This window comes from Bidens hawaiensis, unplaced genomic scaffold, assembly GCF_021521415.1.
Source record: "Bidens hawaiensis isolate Kalapana, Puna unplaced genomic scaffold, B.hawaiensis_p1.1 tig00031751_1, whole genome shotgun sequence".
NCBI lineage: Eukaryota > Viridiplantae > Streptophyta > Magnoliopsida > Asterales > Asteraceae > Bidens > Bidens hawaiensis.
In genome coordinates, this window is record NW_027495358.1 from 74,168 (window position 1) to 94,398 (window position 20,231).

At 35.0% G+C, this 20,231-nt stretch overlaps 2 protein-coding genes across 2 annotated transcripts; one reads left to right on the forward strand and one right to left on the reverse strand.

The window, feature by feature from the left end:
* The first annotated feature begins 441 nt into the window (after positions 1 to 441).
* Positions 442 to 3,062, forward strand: LOC143582467 (uncharacterized). Its single transcript, XM_077065023.1, has 4 exons — positions 442 to 528; positions 1,544 to 2,125; positions 2,201 to 2,373; positions 2,464 to 3,062. Exons 1-4 carry the CDS (start codon positions 524 to 526, stop codon positions 3,060 to 3,062), a joined length of 1,359 nt encoding a protein of 452 aa, XP_076921138.1. The 5' UTR covers positions 442 to 523.
* A 1,221-nt stretch (positions 3,063 to 4,283) lies between these two features.
* LOC143582468 (uncharacterized) lies at positions 4,284 to 7,451 on the reverse strand. The gene is made up of 4 exons (XM_077065024.1): positions 7,381 to 7,451; positions 5,631 to 6,257; positions 5,367 to 5,539; positions 4,284 to 4,904 (listed from the first exon to the last, which is right to left on the reverse strand). Exons 1-4 carry the CDS (start codon positions 7,449 to 7,451, stop codon positions 4,306 to 4,308), a joined length of 1,470 nt encoding a protein of 489 aa, XP_076921139.1. The 3' UTR covers positions 4,284 to 4,305.
* Between the last annotated feature and the right edge of the window lie 12,780 nt (positions 7,452 to 20,231).

Genomic DNA, 20,231 nt, shown 5'->3' on the forward strand with positions numbered 1-20,231 from the left:
CTCTGATTTGAAGAGTCACGTTGTCCTACTCTGGGAGACTATGTTGTCTTAACTAAGCAACACTGACTTTAGAGTTTGATTTAACAATAGTTTAGTTTTAACTATTTCTAACACTTATAAATTATAAAAGTTTATTTATACTATTTTCTTATTTAGTTTAGATTTGATTATCAACTAGGTATAAATAAAAGATTACTCACGTGGATTGTTTCGATTTACGTTAAATAAACTACAAACCTTAAATTGTACTAATACCAAATCCCACCACTTTTTCCAAAACACTTGTGAAATTTGGTTGTCGTTTTTCATTTATTTCACGGATTCGTAAAGATCATTTGATGATATTGCTGTTCACATACCTCATCTAGGTGTTCCAATTTGGTGGGTGTTGACCAGTATTATGTGCACATCATTGTCGTTTCAACATCATACATATTCCGTCCTGATTTAGCCGGCCGATGAGATCACATCGTATTGTCACCTTCGATTTAAGATATTGTTTCTTGTCTCTGATCTGCATACCATGAAGTGAGTTTCGATTGTTTCTGTTTTGTCGTTTTCTCTGTTAATTCTAACCGTTTGGGGTTATTACAGTTTATTTGTCATTATTTTTGTATTAGTTTTCCAGATGTGAAATTGGTATTTGGTGCCCATTTTATTTAGTTGTAAAGTCAACTTTGTAGTTCTATCTTCCATGAATGCAGAATTTAATGATATGTTAGGAGTTCTTGATTTGATTAACCTAAATCATGTATAACACTATAAATTATAGCGTTATTGAATTTTAATAATCTCAAAGGTCACTTATTGGTCGGGATTAATCCAACTCAGGAAATGTGTACTGAGTTTCAACTGGAAATGTGTACTTTGTTTCAACTTTGAACGTATTTTCCTCCAGCAATCCCATACTAACTGAAAAGTAATCTTGTTGGCTTTTTGATGGCGTGGAAAATACGCATGAGATTGTTGGAGGAAATTGTGTTCAAAGTGTGGACCGTCTGTGAAAGTTGGGATTATTAAAATCCAACTCTAAATTATAATATGTGATTATGCAACATTATAGATATCATTTTAAGTAACATCATCATCATCATCATCATCGTACTCAGTATATCCCACCAATAGCAAAGCTATGGTAGGGTCTGAGGAGGGTAAGATGTAGACAGCCTCTCTACCCCGTAGGAATAGAGAGGCTGCTTCCGGTGAGACCTCTGGCTCGGTAGTAGTTTTGCATCAAGCCTTGAACATAAGGCATGTAACACTCAACCACTGGCTGGTTGGTGCATGTACCCTTGTCTTTCGGCTATCAATGCCACCACATGATGCCTAATTAACCTTCCGCCACTTTTAACGTTATTTTCATGAGATTAGTAAAATAACGTCAAAATTAGTGCAATTTCACTTTTGCCCACCCGAGGGTTCACACATATATACATTATATGCACGCACCACAAGCAGGGCGCCATTTTAAGTAACATGTGTGATAATAATATGCTTAACTCCCCATGTATGTTATATGATATCTTGCATCGTATGATCACAGGGCCCGTAATGTTTTTGGGATTTCTCTTTCGCTTATTATCATAAATTTGGCGGCTATAGTGGAACGAGCCGATGAAAATCTTCTTCCATCTGTGTATAAGGAAGTCAGTGAAGCATTCAGCATAGGACCATCTGACTTAGGTTACTTAATGTTTATGAGAAACTTTTTTCGCGGTTTAGCATCTCCAATGGCCGGGGTGTTGGTTCTAACGTACGACCGACCGACAGTTCTAGCCATGGGCACGCTTTGTTGGGCATTATCCACAGGTGTTATGGGGGGCAGTCGTTATTTTGGTCAGGTTGCATTTTGGCAGGCTGTAAATGGATTGGGATTAGCCATTGTGATTCCTTCACTGCAATCATTTATAGCTGATTCTTATAGTGATAGTGTGAGGGGGACCGGGTTTGGGTTGTTGAACCTTGTTGGGAAGGTGGGTGGCATTGGTGGTGGTGCGGTGGCTACGGTTATGGCTGGTCATGAGTTTTGGGGGGTGCCCGGATGGCGGTTTGCATTTGTTATTATCTCGGTTTTAAGTTGTTTAATCGGGATTCTTGTGTTCCTCTTTGTTGTTGATCCTAGAAGGTACCGAAATTTAATTGAATTTTTACTTTTATAATGCTTTGGTGTTTTAAGATGTTTCATGTTTATGAATTATAGGAATGAGTTGTTGGATCGGGGACGTGACTCTGGTTCGGTTTGGGTTGAGTCATGGACCGCGATGAAGGGTGTGATGAAAGTCAAAACGTTTCAGATCATCGTCTTGCAGGGTCTTGTCGGTTCACTCCCGTGGACTGCGATGGTGTTTTTCACTATGTGGTTTGAGTTAATTGGTGAGCATCTGTCAATCAAATAAACTGGTTAAAATTGTCAGTTGTCACCTCTAAAAATATTCATAAATATAACTTTTGTTTCTTTTTTAGGCTTTGATCACCAAAAGGTTGCAATACTGTTCAGCCTATTCGGGGCGGGGTGTTCTTTCGGTTCACTTTTGGGTGGGATCATAGCAGACCGAATGTCTCAAATGTACCCGCGTTCAGGTCGAATAATATGCGCACAATTTAGCGCGTTCATGGGGATTCCATACACGTGGTTTCTCCTATGCATAATCCCTCCAACGGTCGAGAGCTATCACACGTATGCAGTCACGCTTCTCTTAATGGGCCTTACAATAAGCTGGAACGGAACCGCCTGCAACGCGCCAATGTTTGCAGAAGTGGTCCCCACCAAACACCGGACCATGATCTATGCGTTCGACCGCGCATTGGAAGGGTCATTTTCGTCATTTGCAGCACCTATAGTTGGGATTTTGGCAGAGAAGGTTTATGGGTATGACCCGAAGTCAGTGCATCCAACCAAGGGGTCCACAAGAGAAGCGTTAGCGTTGTCGAAGGCGCTTTTCTCTATGATGGGGATTCCTTTTGGGATGTGTTGTTTGTTTTACAGCCCGTTGTATTGGGTTTTTAAACACGATCGTGACAGTGTTCGAATCGCTACTCAAAAAGAGGAAGAAATGATTTGATTAAATATTGCTTGTATGAATTTTAGGAAGAAGCAACTCTTTTAATCATAAATGTTTTGTAAAACCTTACTTATATCTTTAACTTTCTTCATGTGTTTTTTGTTTACACATGAAAGGCTGAAACTCTTATTCAGTATCTACTTTTCATGTTCAATACATTTATGATGATGCGTAAAGATAGGTATTATGATTATATACATACAATTTGCTATGGCATGTTTAACGGCATATAACTGCGCAAAAAAACATATTGTTTTCATGATTTTCTAGTCGGTAAATCGCATTGTTTGAATCAGTGTTGTAAAAGTCGGATTCCAGGGCCTTGGAATCGGCGATTCCAAGGTCCTCGGACGTCAACCTTACCGCCTTTTCCCAACTCGGCCACCGTTACTCGCCAAGTTCCAACTCAGTCAAAAGTCGGAGTACTCGGGATTACCAGGCCTCCAAGGTCAACTCGGCCACCAATTTTTTTCTTTTAGTAAAAAATTAAAAATAACAAAACATGAATTTTTTTGAATTATGTTTTTTATATATGGAGCCCTGCTTGCGGTGCGCGCATATAATGTATATACGTGTGAACCCTCGGGTGGGCAAAAGTGAAATTGTACTAATTTTGACGTTATTTTACTAACTCGTTTACTAACTCGTGAAAATAACGTTAAAAGTGGCGGAAGGTTAATCAGGTATCATGTGGTGGCGTTGATAGCCGAAAGACAAGGGTACATGCACCAATCGGCGGAGTCCTGGTGGTTGAGTGTTACGTGCCTTACGTCCAAGGCCTAATGCAAAACTACTTTCGAGCCGGGAGTCTCACCGAAAGCAGCCATTCTATTCCTACGGGGTAGAGGTAAGGCTGTCTGCATCTTACCCTCCTCAGACCCTACCATAGCTTTGCTATTGGTGGGATATACTGAGTACGATGATGATGATGTTTTTTTATATGAATTATGCTTATTTTGATGTGAATTATGCTTGTCCTAACATATATATATAATATCCAATAATTATTTTATGTTAAATTTACCATGTCCGAGTACTCCCCGAGTACTCCCTACAAGAGGGTCGGCCGCCTAGGGACGGCCTAGCTAGTTTTACAACGCTGGTTTGATTATAAGAAGAGAAAAAAGTAAAGTTTATATAACTGTCCTAAAACAAAATACAGTATCCAATCCTCAATATGTTTGTGTTACATGTATGATTAATCTACACTATTGTTGCTCATATAAATCAAAACAAGAATATATCATATCATTTCTTCTTCCTTTATAACAGCCATTCTCACATTATCACGGTCACGTCTAAAAACCCGATACAACGGGGTGTAGAACAAGCAACATAGACCAAACGGAATCACCATCATCGCAAAAAGCCCTTTTGACAATGCTAACGCTTCTCTAGTGGACCCCGCTATTGGGTCCACAGATTTCGGGTCGTACCCGTAAATCTTCTCTGCCAGGATCCCAACCATGGGCGCAGCAAACGACGAAAATGATCCTTCGAATGCACGATCAAATGCGTATATCATTGTCCGGTGTTTGGTGGGGACTACTTCTGCAAACATTGGCGCATTGCATGCGGTTCCGTTCCAACTTATTGTAAGGCCCATTAAGAGAAGTGTTATTGCATAAGTGTGGTAGCTATCGACCGATTGTGGGATTACTCGTAGGAGAAACCAAGTGTATGGGATCCCCATGATCGCGCTAAATTGTGCACACATGATTCGGCCCGTATGAGGGAAATGTTGGGATAACCTATCGGCTATGATCCCGCCTAATAGTGACCCGAAAGAACACCCTGCCCCGAAAAGGCTTAAAAGGGTTGCAGCCTTCTGATGATCAAAACCTAAATATGCAAAAGTGAAAATCAACATAAAAACATCATGTGATGGCAAGTGTTCTAACATGATACGAAAATAATTAGGCTTTGAGTTATCGTATCCAGCCCATTTAAAAAACAGGTCATGTTCGGATTAACATGTTTAGCCAACTTAATTAAACATGTCGACCCACTAACTCGTGTATGATCCATTTAACCCATTTTTCCTTAAACCCACAACCCGTTAATCACGTTTACAAGTTGATTATTATCCGTCAACCTGTTTGAAACATTCATAGTTATCTAAATAGGTTAAGCGTGTCATGTTCAGGTTACAGGGTATTAAGTGCGTGCGGATTATGGTTGATGCTTTTGACATGAATAAAAATATGAGTCGCTACCGTGTTGAACAGCTCAACCTGACACGATTGGCACCCCTAAATCGGACCATGCTAGATGAAAAACACCGGTAAGTGCATACATACTCACCAATAAGTTCAAACCACATAGTGAAAAACACCATTGCGGTCCACGGGAGCGAACCAACAAGACCCTGCAACACGATGATTTGAAAAGTTTGAACTCTCATCACAGCTTTCATGGCGGTCCACGACTCAGCCCAAACAGAAACAGAATCGCGTCCTCGTTCCAATAATTCATTCCTAAAATGAACAAAAAAATTAAAAGATACGCAAAAACAAAAATAAAAGCACGCGCACACACACAATCCCAGAATGATTTTAATTTTTAAACCTTTCAAGATAACTCGATTCTCCGCAATGATCACTATCATTTAGCCTTCTAGGATCAACCACAAACAAGAACACAAGAAACCCGATTAAGCAACTTAACCCTGCCATCAAAACAAACGCAAACCGCCACCCGGGCACCCCAAAAAACTCATGCCCAGCCATAACCGTCGCCACCACACCACCACCAATCCCGCCCACCATCCCAACAAGGCTCAAAAACCCGAACCCCGTCCCTCGTACACTATCACTATAAGTATCCGCAATAAACGACTGGAGTGCAGGAATCACAATGGCCAGTCCAAACCCATTAACAGCCCGCCAAAACGCCACCTGACTAAAATAGTGGCTGCCGCCTACAGCACCCGTGGATACCGCCCAGCAGAGCGTGCCCATGGCAAGAACAGTGGGACGGTCGTAGGTTAATACCAAGATTCCGGCCATTGGAGATGCTAAACCTTGAACAAAGTTTCTAATGAATGTTAGGTAGCCAAGATCAGATGGTCCAGCATTGAATGCTTCACTGACTTCTTTGTATACTGATGGAAGAAGATTTTCATCTGCACGCTCCATTATGGAGGCCAGATTGATGATAATCAGAGAAACAGATATCCCAAACAATCTTCGAGTCCTGTGATTTTCATAATATATTTAAGGTTTGTAAGGATAAAAGTATGCGCCCTGCTTGCGGTGCACGCATATAATGAATATATGTGTGAACCCTCAGGTGGGCAAAAGTGAAATTGCACTAATTTTGACGTTATTTTACTAATCTTGTGAAAATAACGTTAAAAGTGGCGGAAGGTTAATCAGGCATCATGTGGTGGCGTTGATAACCGAAAGACAGGGGTACATGCACCAATCGGCCGGCGTCCCGATGGTTGAGGTGTTATGTGCCTTATGTCCAAGGCTTGATGCAAAACTACTATCAAGCTGGGGTCTTACCGGATGCAGCCTCTATATTCCTACGGGGTAGAGGTAAGGCTGTCTACATCTTACCCTCCTCAGACCCTACCATAGCTTTGCTATTGGTGGGACATCTGAGTACGATGATGATGATGATATATATCGACACACACACACAATGGAGAAGAACATAACCTGGGGTATAATGAATACTAACAACACTTTAACTAGGAACTACATATTCAAAATAGATAATTAATAATTGTGGGAATTCAGGTTGTCTATAATATTAGCAAATTAAGTTTTTTTTTCCCATTAAAAGGTAAGGTGGTGTTTATTTCGATATAGAAGACAACCGGACAACAAGCTGCAGCCTGCATCACTGGCCCTGACTTTTTGAATAGCAAAACTAGGTCGTTTAAAAATGACTTTCATAGATCATGATAATGCGTTAGACACCACTATACATTATGTACCAGGCCTCCTTAGAGCATGTGTGGGCTAGGCAATCGTGCAAGGCCCATCGAGGATTGAGGCCCATAAGTCTTTAATATCTTTGAATATATTTGATATATTATATGAGTTTTTAAATTTTTTTAATATATTTTGAGGCCCATTTTTATATCTAGTGCAAGGCCTACAAAAACCGTCGAACTCTTGGAGCCGGCCCTGAGTATGTATACATACAATGGAGACATAAGCTAGCCTATAATTAATATTGCCTATAATTAATATTAATATAAATAACAACACTTGTACCGGGAAATACATATTCAAAGTATACAACTAATAACTGCTGTGTCTCTAATATTAGGAAATTAATTAATATAGGAATAATGGAAACTTACTTCATGGTACGGAGACTTGCTTCTGGGAATAATCGCTTAGGTTGTGTGATGAGGAAACGACGTGGTCTCATCACCCAGTTAAATTACAAGAGGCTTTTGATTAACATTGATCCAACAAACCTAACCATCTCATACGTCAACACCCACCAAAGTTGAGCATTCAAATCGATGATGGGTTTGACCTGTGAAGGTTTATAGATCAGTTAATTAGAGACTAGATTATCTTGAAAATATATGATAATCTCCTGTAAATAGATTCAAGTTAATTTGAGGTTTGACTTTCTGGGGACCCTTTTCTGTTTACATGGTAGTTGATAGATAACTAAACCAAGATCTATCGTAGATCTAAACAGTCCACGTGGGTTTTATCGACTTTTAGATAATACAAAATTACGGTTAAAATCAATATTTAAAATAATATATTCATAAGTTTCTATATTTTTTTAGTATGAAACCGTCTAAACCGGTCATCGGTTTGGTCTTACGGTTGGTTTTCTTTCTCAGCTTTCGGTCGGTCGGTTTAAAAATTTTCAAACCGTAGCGAACGGTTTGGTTTACGGTTTATACTGGTACAACCGTTTAAACCGGACCGGACCGTATGATTTAATTATATATTTATTTATAAATGTTTTATATATTATATATGTGTATACAACTATAGTAATAGGCATAATTAAATAAAAATTATTAATACATATGATATACATTACTATATATAAATTCTACAATATATAAAAGTGGGTTAAGCCCAAATTCAAAACTCAAAGCACTTTCAAGTGGCCTTTCAATATTTTAAAAGAGAGAGCCCAAGAATAAGTTTGGTTTGTGTAATATTCTTATCGGGGACTCTACAATTAAATATCATAAAATTATTTTGAACGTTTTGTATTAAACCCATATAAGCCCAAACCGTGAAATCAAAACGGAACTAAACCGTTAATAATGGTTCGGTTTGGTTCAGGTTAAGAGTTCAACGGTTTGGTTTTGGTTTACGAAAATCAAAAAACGTTACTAACGGTTTGACCTAAAAACTGTGAAAACCGGACCGTGAACACCTCTACTTATTTTCGTGTTAAACATTTATTTGTGTTCAAATAGTGAAACAGCCTATTTATTGATACTCATTTAGCTTATAAACCCCATATCAGTTGCTCATACAACCAATATATGACAAGTCTCATACCAATGGTTTTAGTTAGCGGCGCAGCTTGTTGCCCACTTAGCTGACTATATTGTAGTTGGATCCTTTTATTATAAATGAAAAGTTAAATTTTTCTTTTTTTTTTAAAAAAAAAGAAGCCATTTGTCTAACATATATCAAACTAATCTTCAAGAATGCAATTATGATAAGGCTCATAGGAAAACTGTTGTTTTACCTACGCATATCTAATTTTTATACTTTGGTTGAATTATTGACATTCGTTCAAATCATTTATATTGATCAAGGGTCACACTTTGTTTTTTTATATGATTTGAAGTAGATGATAGTGAAACCGTTCTTGGTACCAGGTATACATTCATATTTAGATATAGCACAACAATGAATCTTTGAAAAAATATTATCTATCTAAACACTTAAATGTATATAAACAAAATCTTTAAAAACTTTCTAGTTGTTTCTTATCTTCTCTCACAACAAATTGTTTTATTTGTAAATAAAGGTTTCTCATACATTTTATCCGAATTTATGGATATGTGTCTCACCAAGCCCAGATAGCCCTTAAACGGGTAACATCTCATTAAATTAAAAATTAATCTCACCAAATATTTAATATGAGAATCCTATAAATATGGATCAAAAAAATTAATATCCGTTTTTTAATATATTATTTGTAATTAAGAAACGATTTTATAATAATAATAATAATACTAATAATAATAATAAGCAGGTCATGTGTCTCACCAAACCCATATAGTTTTTAAATCGGGTTATAACATCTCATTTATTTGTTAAACTCATTCATCATCAAACCCTATGTAAGTACGTATATTATTAATTTCCTTACAACAGATAAAATTAAAATCCAAAAAATATATAAATATTATAAACAAATAATGTAAAATAACCCCCGTAATACGAAAGACAAAAGCTAGTTCTTAATAAACTTCATCATAAAAAAATCTTTGGACAAAAAATGTTATAGCATACACCAAACTCAAAAAGAGGATATAATAGCTTATACATATTGTAATGCTTCATATCGAGTGTCTTCCTAACAAGCTGTCCAATATTATAAAGATCATAAAGAAAAAGACTTCATCGGCTTTTAGGAGTTGAGATGTATAAGTCGATTCGTATCCTTAATTAACATAGTTCAAATCCAATAAAATCTTCCGAATATAACTCCGCAGGCCTAATTAACCTCTCACGATCCTAAAAGTGAAATGAATCTCTATGACAAGGGGGCACTATACAACAATACAAGTAAGCAACTCTAAGTTTGACTTAGTAAAACACTCATAACACATTCATCTCTTCAAGAAGAAGATCGACAACCTAAAATGTTTTAAGAAAATATTAGAGCTGTAAACGAACCGAACGAACACGAACAAGACCTTATTCATGTTCGTTCGTTAAGAAAATAATGTGTTCACGAACGGTTCACGAACACTTACCGAATAAGATTTTATGTTCGTGTTCGTTCATTAAGGAATTTAATGTGTTCACGAACGGTTCACGAATACAAATAAAATTGGCAGAGCCTAGAGATTGAGACGGATATATTCATCAATGTGAATAATGAAAGCCTGTAAACGAATCGAATGAACATGAACAAGGGCATGTTCATGTTTGTTTATTTAACTTTAAAAGAACACGGACACTTAATCGAACAAATATTTATGTTCATGTTCGTTTATTTAAAAATGGACATTTGTGTTCATTTGTTTAAGATCTAAACAAACATAACTGAACAAAGATAAACAAACATGTATGAACAAATGTAAATGCACACAAATATAAACGAACTTAAATGAACACAACTTAACAAATATAAAACCTTTAAGTAGATGACCTATCAAGATAATATTTAATTATTTTCTATTAATACATAAACGAACGTAAATAAATAGACATAAACAAACATAAACGAATGTTCATGAATATAAATGAACGAACGGAACATGTGTTCATGTTCGTTCGTTTAATTAAACGAACACAAATTTTTTGTTCATGTTTGTTCGTTTACTAAATAAACGAACATAAACGAACTTCCTGCCGAACCGTTCATGAATATTTCATGAACGTTCGGTTCGTTTACAGGCCTAGAAAATATATTTATTTCTATCATACAACGTAATAAGTTAAACATCGTTAATTGAAATGCATAATAATGAAATGTTGATCAGTTCTTCATGTAACTAATAGAAAACGTAATAAATATTAAACCTATGAACCTGTTACAATAAGGTGAGTAGTAACTGTAACAAAGAAAGATGTATACGACATGATTGTCAGATTGGTCGAGTTCCCCTTTAGGACACGGCCGGCCCCTGGGGGTGGCGGTGTGGTCGACGGCCACAAGCCCGACACCTTGCTGGGCCTGAAATTTTTTTTTTTTGAAAAAAAATTATATATTTTTTTATTAAAAACAATATGTGTATTTAATGTTTAAACACCATTACATAACTACTAGTTTGGTCTAATGGCAAAGGGTATTACTCACAACCAAGAGGTTGTGGGTTCTAGCCTCTCTTGAGACATGTTTAATTATTTGTATACAAAAGTTTTTTGCACAACCCAAATTACAACCAAATAAGCCCATATAATAATTAAACTGTTTAAATCCAACAAAAATAATACTTTTACTTAAGGCCCAAAAAACTTTTCTTTGGCCCAAATTTTTTTTTTTGCTTTATCAGAGCCAGCTCTGCTTTAGGATGTATAGTTAAGGATGAGATTAGGATTCTTGAGAGGAACCCGGTTTTGGGAGAGAGGGGACACACGGACTGGTATGCGTGTGTGATTAGGGTTAAGTTATGATGCTAATTATTCTCTCTATATATTTATATACACTCAAGTGGAAACCTATGATTAGCAAGTAAGGGTAATAAGGTCACTACTAGAAAACTGGTCGACTTCCTACATCACTTTTCGTTGGAAATGTGTAGGAAATCATTGTTTCCAACACATTTCCAACAAAAACGGATATGTGGGAAAAAGCCCCATGGGAAATAATTTTCTACACATTTTCCAACACATTACCTACAAAAAAATGTCTTTGGAAGTTTCCAACGCATTTCCAACACAAATAATTAAACATGTATTTTCACTTTCTTACACATTTCCTACGCATAATATTTTATTTTATTTAGTTTTTTAGATTTACCTACACATTTTCGACACATCAAATATTTTTTATTATTATTTTCCTACATATTTCCAACGTGTCTAATAATGTTTTAGTTTTAATTTTTTTTTTCTTGCAAATTTAGAAATAAATTCCAAAATGAAAAATAAAAAATAAAAATCAAGATCTATTATGCTAAAAATGCATAAAAGCTTATATGTAATACAAAACATGTTTTACAAATCAACCGCAAATACAATAACTTAAATATAAAAGGTTCATAATATAGCACTAATCTTAACTTTTGAATTCCTTCCTCACTTTCCATCGCTAGTTTTCCATTTCTTTCATTCATTGTTCCAAATCTTCTCATGTTGTCCGTTCTTTTTCAAATGTTCTTTCATTTGGGATTGAACTACTTGTACCTAAAAATTTGTTAAAACATAATCATTAATAAAACAAAATATATATGCTTAACAATCATACCCAATGTCTTCTGAACCAAATCGGACATCAAACCGCTCATTTTAACAGTTGATTGGTCAACAGGTCGGATCGGTTGGACCGGATGACGTCATAATATAACTATATATACACACAATTTCAGTAAAAATTATATCTGTATATATAATTTGATCGGTTGGACCGGATGACGTCATAATATAATTATATATACACACAATTTCAGTAAAAATTATATTTGTATATATAATTTGATAACAAATATACTTTATTTAAAGTAAATTAGTTGGTACTAACCGCATGCTACATTGGGTGTAAAGTAGTGATGACGTATGGAATAGGTCAACGCAGTTTGAGTCAAAATCTGAACAAAGCTACCATCGGTGCTTCAGTTATTCGGGTGGCTCGGAAACACCGCTGCTGACACTTTGGTTTCAATTATCGACTTGCAATTTGTTCAGGTAGTTTATCAAGGGAATGTAAAGGGCATGAATTTGTCTGGGCTCTTGGTTTACGAACCTAGCACTAACAATATACAACAAGTTCATGCAAATATATAACTCAAAAATTGAAAAAACTTTAAAGAAATGTTAATCAGCCTTACCTTAATAAATGATGCAATTGTTTTCAATTAACTTAAAGCAAGGTCTATGTGCTTCAGCTTACTACATCTCCATAGATTATCCACTTTAGCAAACCTGCATAAAGAAAGCCATGATCTGCAGCAACAAAAAAAACAAAAACAAAAACAAAAACAAAAACAAAAAACTTCATTAGAATAAATATAACATAGCTGAAATTCATTCACAGAAAATACATGTTGATTCAACAATCAATAATCATATAAAAACATATCACGTTCAAATCATGGAAACAAATTGATAATAAATGATATCATTGATTAACCAATTTTAGCTTCATGCTGCCAATCACATTATTGTCACCTCTATCAAATAAAATTGTCATTATAAATTTGGTACCAACTAAAAAATGTTGAAAAATATCAATGTAGCAAAAAGAAAAGGATCATACCAACACTATATTCTGCAATCAAAAGATATCTGATGTGATATTAGCTTGCTCTGCTATGGCAGTAAACCTGCATTTAAGTATGGCGACAACAACAATGTACATAAAAAGTACCCTAATCACCAGATGTGTCAATATGAATGGGTTGGTTTGGATTTAGGTGATGGGTTAGGATGAGTTTGGGTCAGGATGGATATGGGTCAGAATGAATTTTTAAAATAGAGAGTTAGGATGGGTATGGGTCAAGATGGATAAAGTTAATCCATCTTGACCCAAGTAAAGGTTAAAATGCAAAAGGTTTCAAAAACCCCTCAAAAAAATATTTAAAAAATTTAATAAAAAATTAATAACTCAAAATATAAATCAAAAACGCAAAATGTAAAATAACTAAAATGTCATCGCCGTTGTCCTCGATTCATAAAAAAAAAAAAAAAAAAAACCTCGGTTTAGGCTCGGTTTTTTTTTCGGTTCATTTTTGCTTTTTTTTCGTTTTGGTATCTATTCGGTTTCAATGTTTTCGGTTTTTGTTCGGTTTCTATTTCTCGGTTTCATTCGGTTTAGGATGGATATAGTTCAAGAACTCAAGATGCGTAAAGTTAACCCCTATCTTGAACCAAGTAAAGGTTAAAATACAAAGGATTCAAAAACCACTTAAAAAAATATTCAAAAAAATTAATAAAAAAATAATAACTCAAAATATAAATCAAAAACGCAAAAAGTAAAATAACTAAAATGTTTCCCCCGCATTCCTAGTTCATTAAAAAAAAACTCGGTTTTGTCTTGGTTCAGGTTCGGTTTTTTCAGTTTTTTTTCGCTTCGGTTTTGCTTTTTTTCATTTCGGTCGGTTTCGGTATATGTTCGGTTTCAACGATTTCGGTTTCGATTTCTCGGTTTCCATTCGGTTCCGTGGGTTTTGTGAAATAAAATTGGATAAAACTTGCTTTAGCCCATTCTAACCTATAACCAAAACTCACTAGTATTTTCCCAACCCATCTTGACCTTCTTGCAAAAAATTTTTGATCCATCCTGACCCATCTCAATTTTAAAAGTTATCCAAATTGACCCAAAACAACCCAAATGGGTTTGTTTTGCCACCCCTACTAATCACCATTTCAAACTCACACCAAATTTTTTTTCCTACTGTTTAGAAATTTACAAGTCAAATTTAACTACTTTATATTTTATCTATGTTTGCAAAATATTCAAGAATTTATCAAACACTACATGAATACACGGAAACTCACTTAGACATTTTATCAAACACTTGGTATGCATGATGGAACAAAGCAAAAAGATAAAGTAAATCATCTCAACCAACCCCAAAAATCAAGACCATGGATGTTAATTAGATATACATCAAAACTACAGGCCTTTTTCACTTAGATTTAGTGAAAGAAACTGGTTGACGAATTACCTTTGAAGCATTCGTTAATGAGAACAGAGAGAGAGAGAGAGAGAGAGGCCAGAGGTTGAGAGAAAGTGGTAGGTTAATTGTTTTGGGATGATAGGGAGGGTTAATTGGGTTTAGGTTGGAGGGAAATCGAATTTTTTTTGTGTTAAAAGTGGGTGGGGGGGGGGGGGGAACCAATTAAGGCAGTTGTTATAAACTAACCGTTATAATTCATATAAATATAAAATATATATGTATAAGAAACACAAACAAAAATCTCTAAACGAGCCGAGGTTTGCTTTTATAAGCTCAAGTCGAGGCCCACGTGAGCTACTTAAGCTAAGATCGATAAAAAATTAAAACAAGTCGCCTCTTGCGAGCTAGTTGAAATTGGACCGATAAAAGCTCGAAAGGAGCATAGTCGCTCGAAAGTTACTTGATAAAAGCTCAAATTGATAAATAAGCTAGAAACAAGTTGAGCCGCTCGCGAGCTACTTGAGCTCTGATTGATGAAAAACTCGAAACAAGTTGAGCTTTTTCGAACTCGAGCTTCAAATAACACTCGTTAGTTATTGAGCCCAAGCTCTAGCCTTGTATGGGAGACTCGATAAGTTTAGGCTTATCGAGTCTTACCAAGCCTTGTATATTTTTGGTCTATCTCCTTTGCATTTATATGTTTTATAATTTCACACTCCACAATCATTTAAGCTTTTTCTCAACATATATAAAAATAATTAAACATGTATATAGATTAATTAATAAATAATAAGTGAGTCGAACCCAATCTTGAAAAACAACTCATGAGCCAAGCTTTTTCTTCCTTTGCTTAACTTCACACGTAGAATCTCCTCTATATTAGATCCAACTCCTGTATATATAATACATACATACTACGTACTTATGTACATACTAACATACAAACACAATAACAAATATAATAATTATATAATAATATAGTAACATCTCGAAGATGGTAATGATTGTTGGCATTGGGAATGTAATGGGGTGGTGGGATTCTCGGTTAAGGAAACGAGAAAGTCGATCTAGGAGTATGTTTTATCAGTGGCCACTATTTTGACTAATTGTGCTTCGAGGGTTTTACTGAATCGTCTTCCTACCTGTTCCTACGTCGATAGAAATTATGATGTCCCTATGTTCTTTGTTCAGTTTGCAATCTCTTGTATGAGTCGAGTAATCACACCTTTGGTAGTTGCCCTTTTATCCTTGGGATCTTGAGTAAAATTGTTGCTTGGTTTGGAATTGTGTTATTGATGGATCGAACTCCTTCCTCTATTTTAGCTTGGTTTGGTTCGGTTCGTCAAGTTCCTTCTAAAAATGATTTAGCAGGATCAATTAATCATCAGTTGGTGGATTATTTGGAGAATGAGAAATTACACTCTCTTACAATCTGTCACACCCCAACCTAAGGCGGAAATGTCGGGGCGTGATCTGATTGTTCACAACTTGAAGATACTATCATAAATATAAATGACAATATCTAATTAATTATTTATTCAAATAACACCCACAATATCCAAATATAACAGAACAATTCAAATACACGAATATGAGCTCTAATAACGGTTATCTTGATTATATCCTAAGGTCTTGTCTATGTGTCCAAACTTCAATCTTCAATACAAGCAACCTGCATATGCGTAGAAAATGGAGTTTTTGTCAACAACACATGTTGAGTGAGTTTATCACCAGTTTTTGACACCATAAATAATGTTAATATAATAAATAAGAAAAATAAGCAAAACGTAATAAATGCGGTAATGAAATCAAACCATGAGCAAGTAAGTTGTCGATTAAACGTTTGCCAAGCGAATTGGGCGTTGGTAATCAAACATGAGCAAGTGACAATAAGACCGTTGCCAATCGAATTGGGAGTTGGTCAATGAGAACCCTCTCCAAGGGGATATGTCAAACGATTGCATACAAAGACAAATAAGCACATGACAAGTATATTTGATTAATCACACACAATTACACGTTTGCTATTTTGATATATATATATATATATTTATATATAGTATAATATACGCATATGTACCCAAAACGTTGTGAAAACTGAGTAAAATAGGGGGAATGATAAAACTCACCTTAGATTAAAGGCAAGTGAATATAACTACGAATAAACGAGTAAGGCTTAAGCGAGTTGTCCACTAACGCGTCAAATGAGATTACTAATCAGAACCTGAAGCTATATGATATGAAACTATAAATAAAAACAAACTTAATGCCGTTGGAATAAATCCAAATGGATGAGTAGAACTCTAGTTATGTTGAATTAAACGTTTAAGCGAGCTGCACTGACCATAATTCGAACAGCGAGTCGGAAGTCGGGTTTTGGATAGCAGTCTTAAAATTTCATTACGAGAATAAAAGTCTTCTGGACTGAACGTTGAATCCTACCAGAAGTATGAGAAAACGGATAGTCAAAGTTATTGACTATTTTGCCCTTAAACGGGTTTGACTCTAATTGACCCGTAAATACCCCTCAATCTCATAAATTGATTGAGGGTTATCGACAAGTGAGTATTGATGAACGTTTGATCAGTTAACAACTTACCCGGAATACGCTTAGATTAACGGGAAATCAAGGTCAAAGATAATAGAACCGGTAAGTCAAACTGCAGCTAACGAATCTTCACTTTAAACGAGCAAAACGAGCAAGAAAACGTCGGTTGAGGGTAGGTGACGGCTGGGAATGCTTAGTTGTAGTAAACTTTAGGGTTTGGAGTTATGATGTGTTTATATAGGGGTTTAATCAACTTGTTGGACAAGAAACGGGTCGATTTTGGTAACTGAATCATACAATTAAGGATGAAATCGGGTCTTGAATCCATCGATATATTGATATAATTACAGATTATGAACCCAGACATCATTAAACACTAAATACAATGACTTGTGGCTCAAATTTCGGGATTTAGGGTTAATTTAGGAAATATTTAGCATTAAACGAAGATCTAATACGAAAACTGCTGATCCGGTTGCATCTTCGCGCCGCGTGAAGGTGCAACTTCACCAGACTTTCAAATATTGACAGTTTTAGTCCCTGTAGTTTCAAAAACGCATTTTTAAGCCGTTTTAAGCGATTTTAAGAGTTTCTAAGGGCTATTTGGCACTAATGAAAGTTAGGAATTATAAAATAAGATAAAAATAATTATTTCACTAATAAATGCATAATTTTATTAATAAGAAAGATCCGAATACTTTCCCTAATCGAGTAAACGTAAACGAATACGAGTTTGAAAAATCCGAGATGTTACACAATCGAAAGGAATCAAGGAGGGTCTTTATGACGATATTTTTCAACTTATTTCTTTATGGTATTATAGTCGTTCTAGTTAAGGGTGTTATAGTTTGAGCTCAAAGCAAATTGACCTAAGAACCGATCCATACGAGTCCGGGTTTTTTTCGGGTTTTGAGTTGAATGTGTCGGGTACATTCGAGCCGGGTTTCGGGTTTAACAAGTGAAAATAAAAAAATTATTCACCTTTTAATAATATCATAAATAAATAAAACCATATTCTAAACTTTCATACAACCACAATCAAATAAAATTCAACATACAACCATATGTTTTTCAATTACGATTTATTAAAGAACGATACTGATACTCAATTGCGATTTACACATACTGCTACTAGTAGATATGCTTTGTAACTTGAATCTGAGTCAGCAACATTAAGGATGGAATCCATTAGTCTTGGATTGCTTATAGATATGTTTGAATTGGAGTCTTCTCAGATAACCCAATCGATGGCTTACACAAACTTGTTACAAACATATTAATATATTGTATTAATAATTGCATCGGATACATGCATCATTCCTACTTCCGGTTGTTCTGGTCTACCCGATTTTGGGTATTTCAACCCAAGTACCCGACCCGACTTTTTGATCTAAGGTTCGGCATATGAGTTTAATCGGGTAGGGTAAATTTGGGTCAAGTTATTCAGGTCGGGTTCGTATTCGGGTGCGGTTAAAAAGCACACCCCTAATTATAGTCAATGTTGTTTTACTTAGACCGAGTATATGATGACTCCCCTGATGTAGTTGTAACGGTATTTCCGTTTGTGGCCTGTCTAGTTTCTTGCTAGCTGTGGTCTTTTGTTTTTTCTCTTTATATATATATATGTGTGTGTGTGTGTCACCTTTAAGAAAATAATTATTAGCATATAATAATTGTTTTTTTTTAAGTTTTCAACGTATTTTCAACAAGAACATATTATTAAATTATCTTTTCCTTACATATTTCTGACAAAAAAAATTACAAATATTAAAAAAAATACAAAAACAAAAAAAAAACACGAACTTTTTTTTTTTTTGCCAGAAATGGCATAAAAATTAGAAACTTTCTTTAGAAATTCAAACATGAATAATGTATACACGAGCTCGAGCTAGCGTTATGCTCATTTAAATTTTTTTATCAAAATATATAAAATAATAAAAAAATTTATATAAATCAATTAATAAATAATAAATTAGTCAAGCCCAAGATTAAAAAAAAGTGATACTATTACTATTATTACTAACAATAAATATAACTTAATTATAAATAAAACAATTATTATATTAAAAGCAAACATCAACATGATTAATGGTGTTGGAATTCTTCCGACGCATTTTCAACGAAATCTATTATTTATTTATTATGTGTTTTTTTTGTTATGCATTTCTCACAAAAATGTTAAATAAAAGCGTGCAACTATTTTTTGTTGTAAATGCGTTGGAATATTTGCTACGCATTTGCAACACAATTGCTTTTTGTCACTATATTGTCACAATTCCGTTGCAAATTTTGGGTTTTCTTTTTTCGTAGGAATGTCGTTGGAAACTTGTCGGAAATAATGTTCGTAAGAAATGCGTTGGAAATTTTCGTAGGAAACATTACTCTTTTCTAGTAATGGGTCCATCAACAATTACCAAGATAATATGCAAGAATCAGTTATGGAGCTCAGAAACTTTGTGATTACATGGAATAATTGGGTACCTAAATAGGTTAGTATTCTTGTTATGAGGGCTGAATTGGAGAGGTTACCCAAGTTGATGGAGTTGGCTAAACGGAATGCTATGTCCGACTCTATTTTTGTACTCTGTTGCGGTGAGTGTGTCCAGACATCAGATCATATGTTAGTTACTTAGGGTCTTGCACAATCCATTTGGCAAATTATATCCTAGTGGTGTAAGATTTCATCGATTTAGCCTTTTGTATTAAAAATCTTTTGGAGGTTCAGAAGTTCGCTTCAGTCTCATTTTTATTATTCTAACAACATTTTGGTGTTTATGAAAGATTAGAAATAAGCTCACTTTTGAAAGAAAGCCAATTTCTATCGCCAAGATCCTGGAATTCCTTTTCTTTTATACGAAGCTATATAAGTATTCACAATCATCGCCATCAAACTAAGAAAAGTAATTGGCATGCATGTTATGATGATGTAACCAAAAAGACTAATTGGTAAGCAAAACGATGAAAATAAATTTCGTAATATTTATTAATTACATTTTTACAATCTGTTTGACAAGCTCTGTCATAATCATAACCTAACTCTAGATAATGTTAATCCACAAAGATGATGCATAAAATGCTAGTAATATGTGCAAACCCGATAAATCGTTCGGTCATTTCTTAACCACCATCCGCATATCTTATATTTGTCGCTATTTGC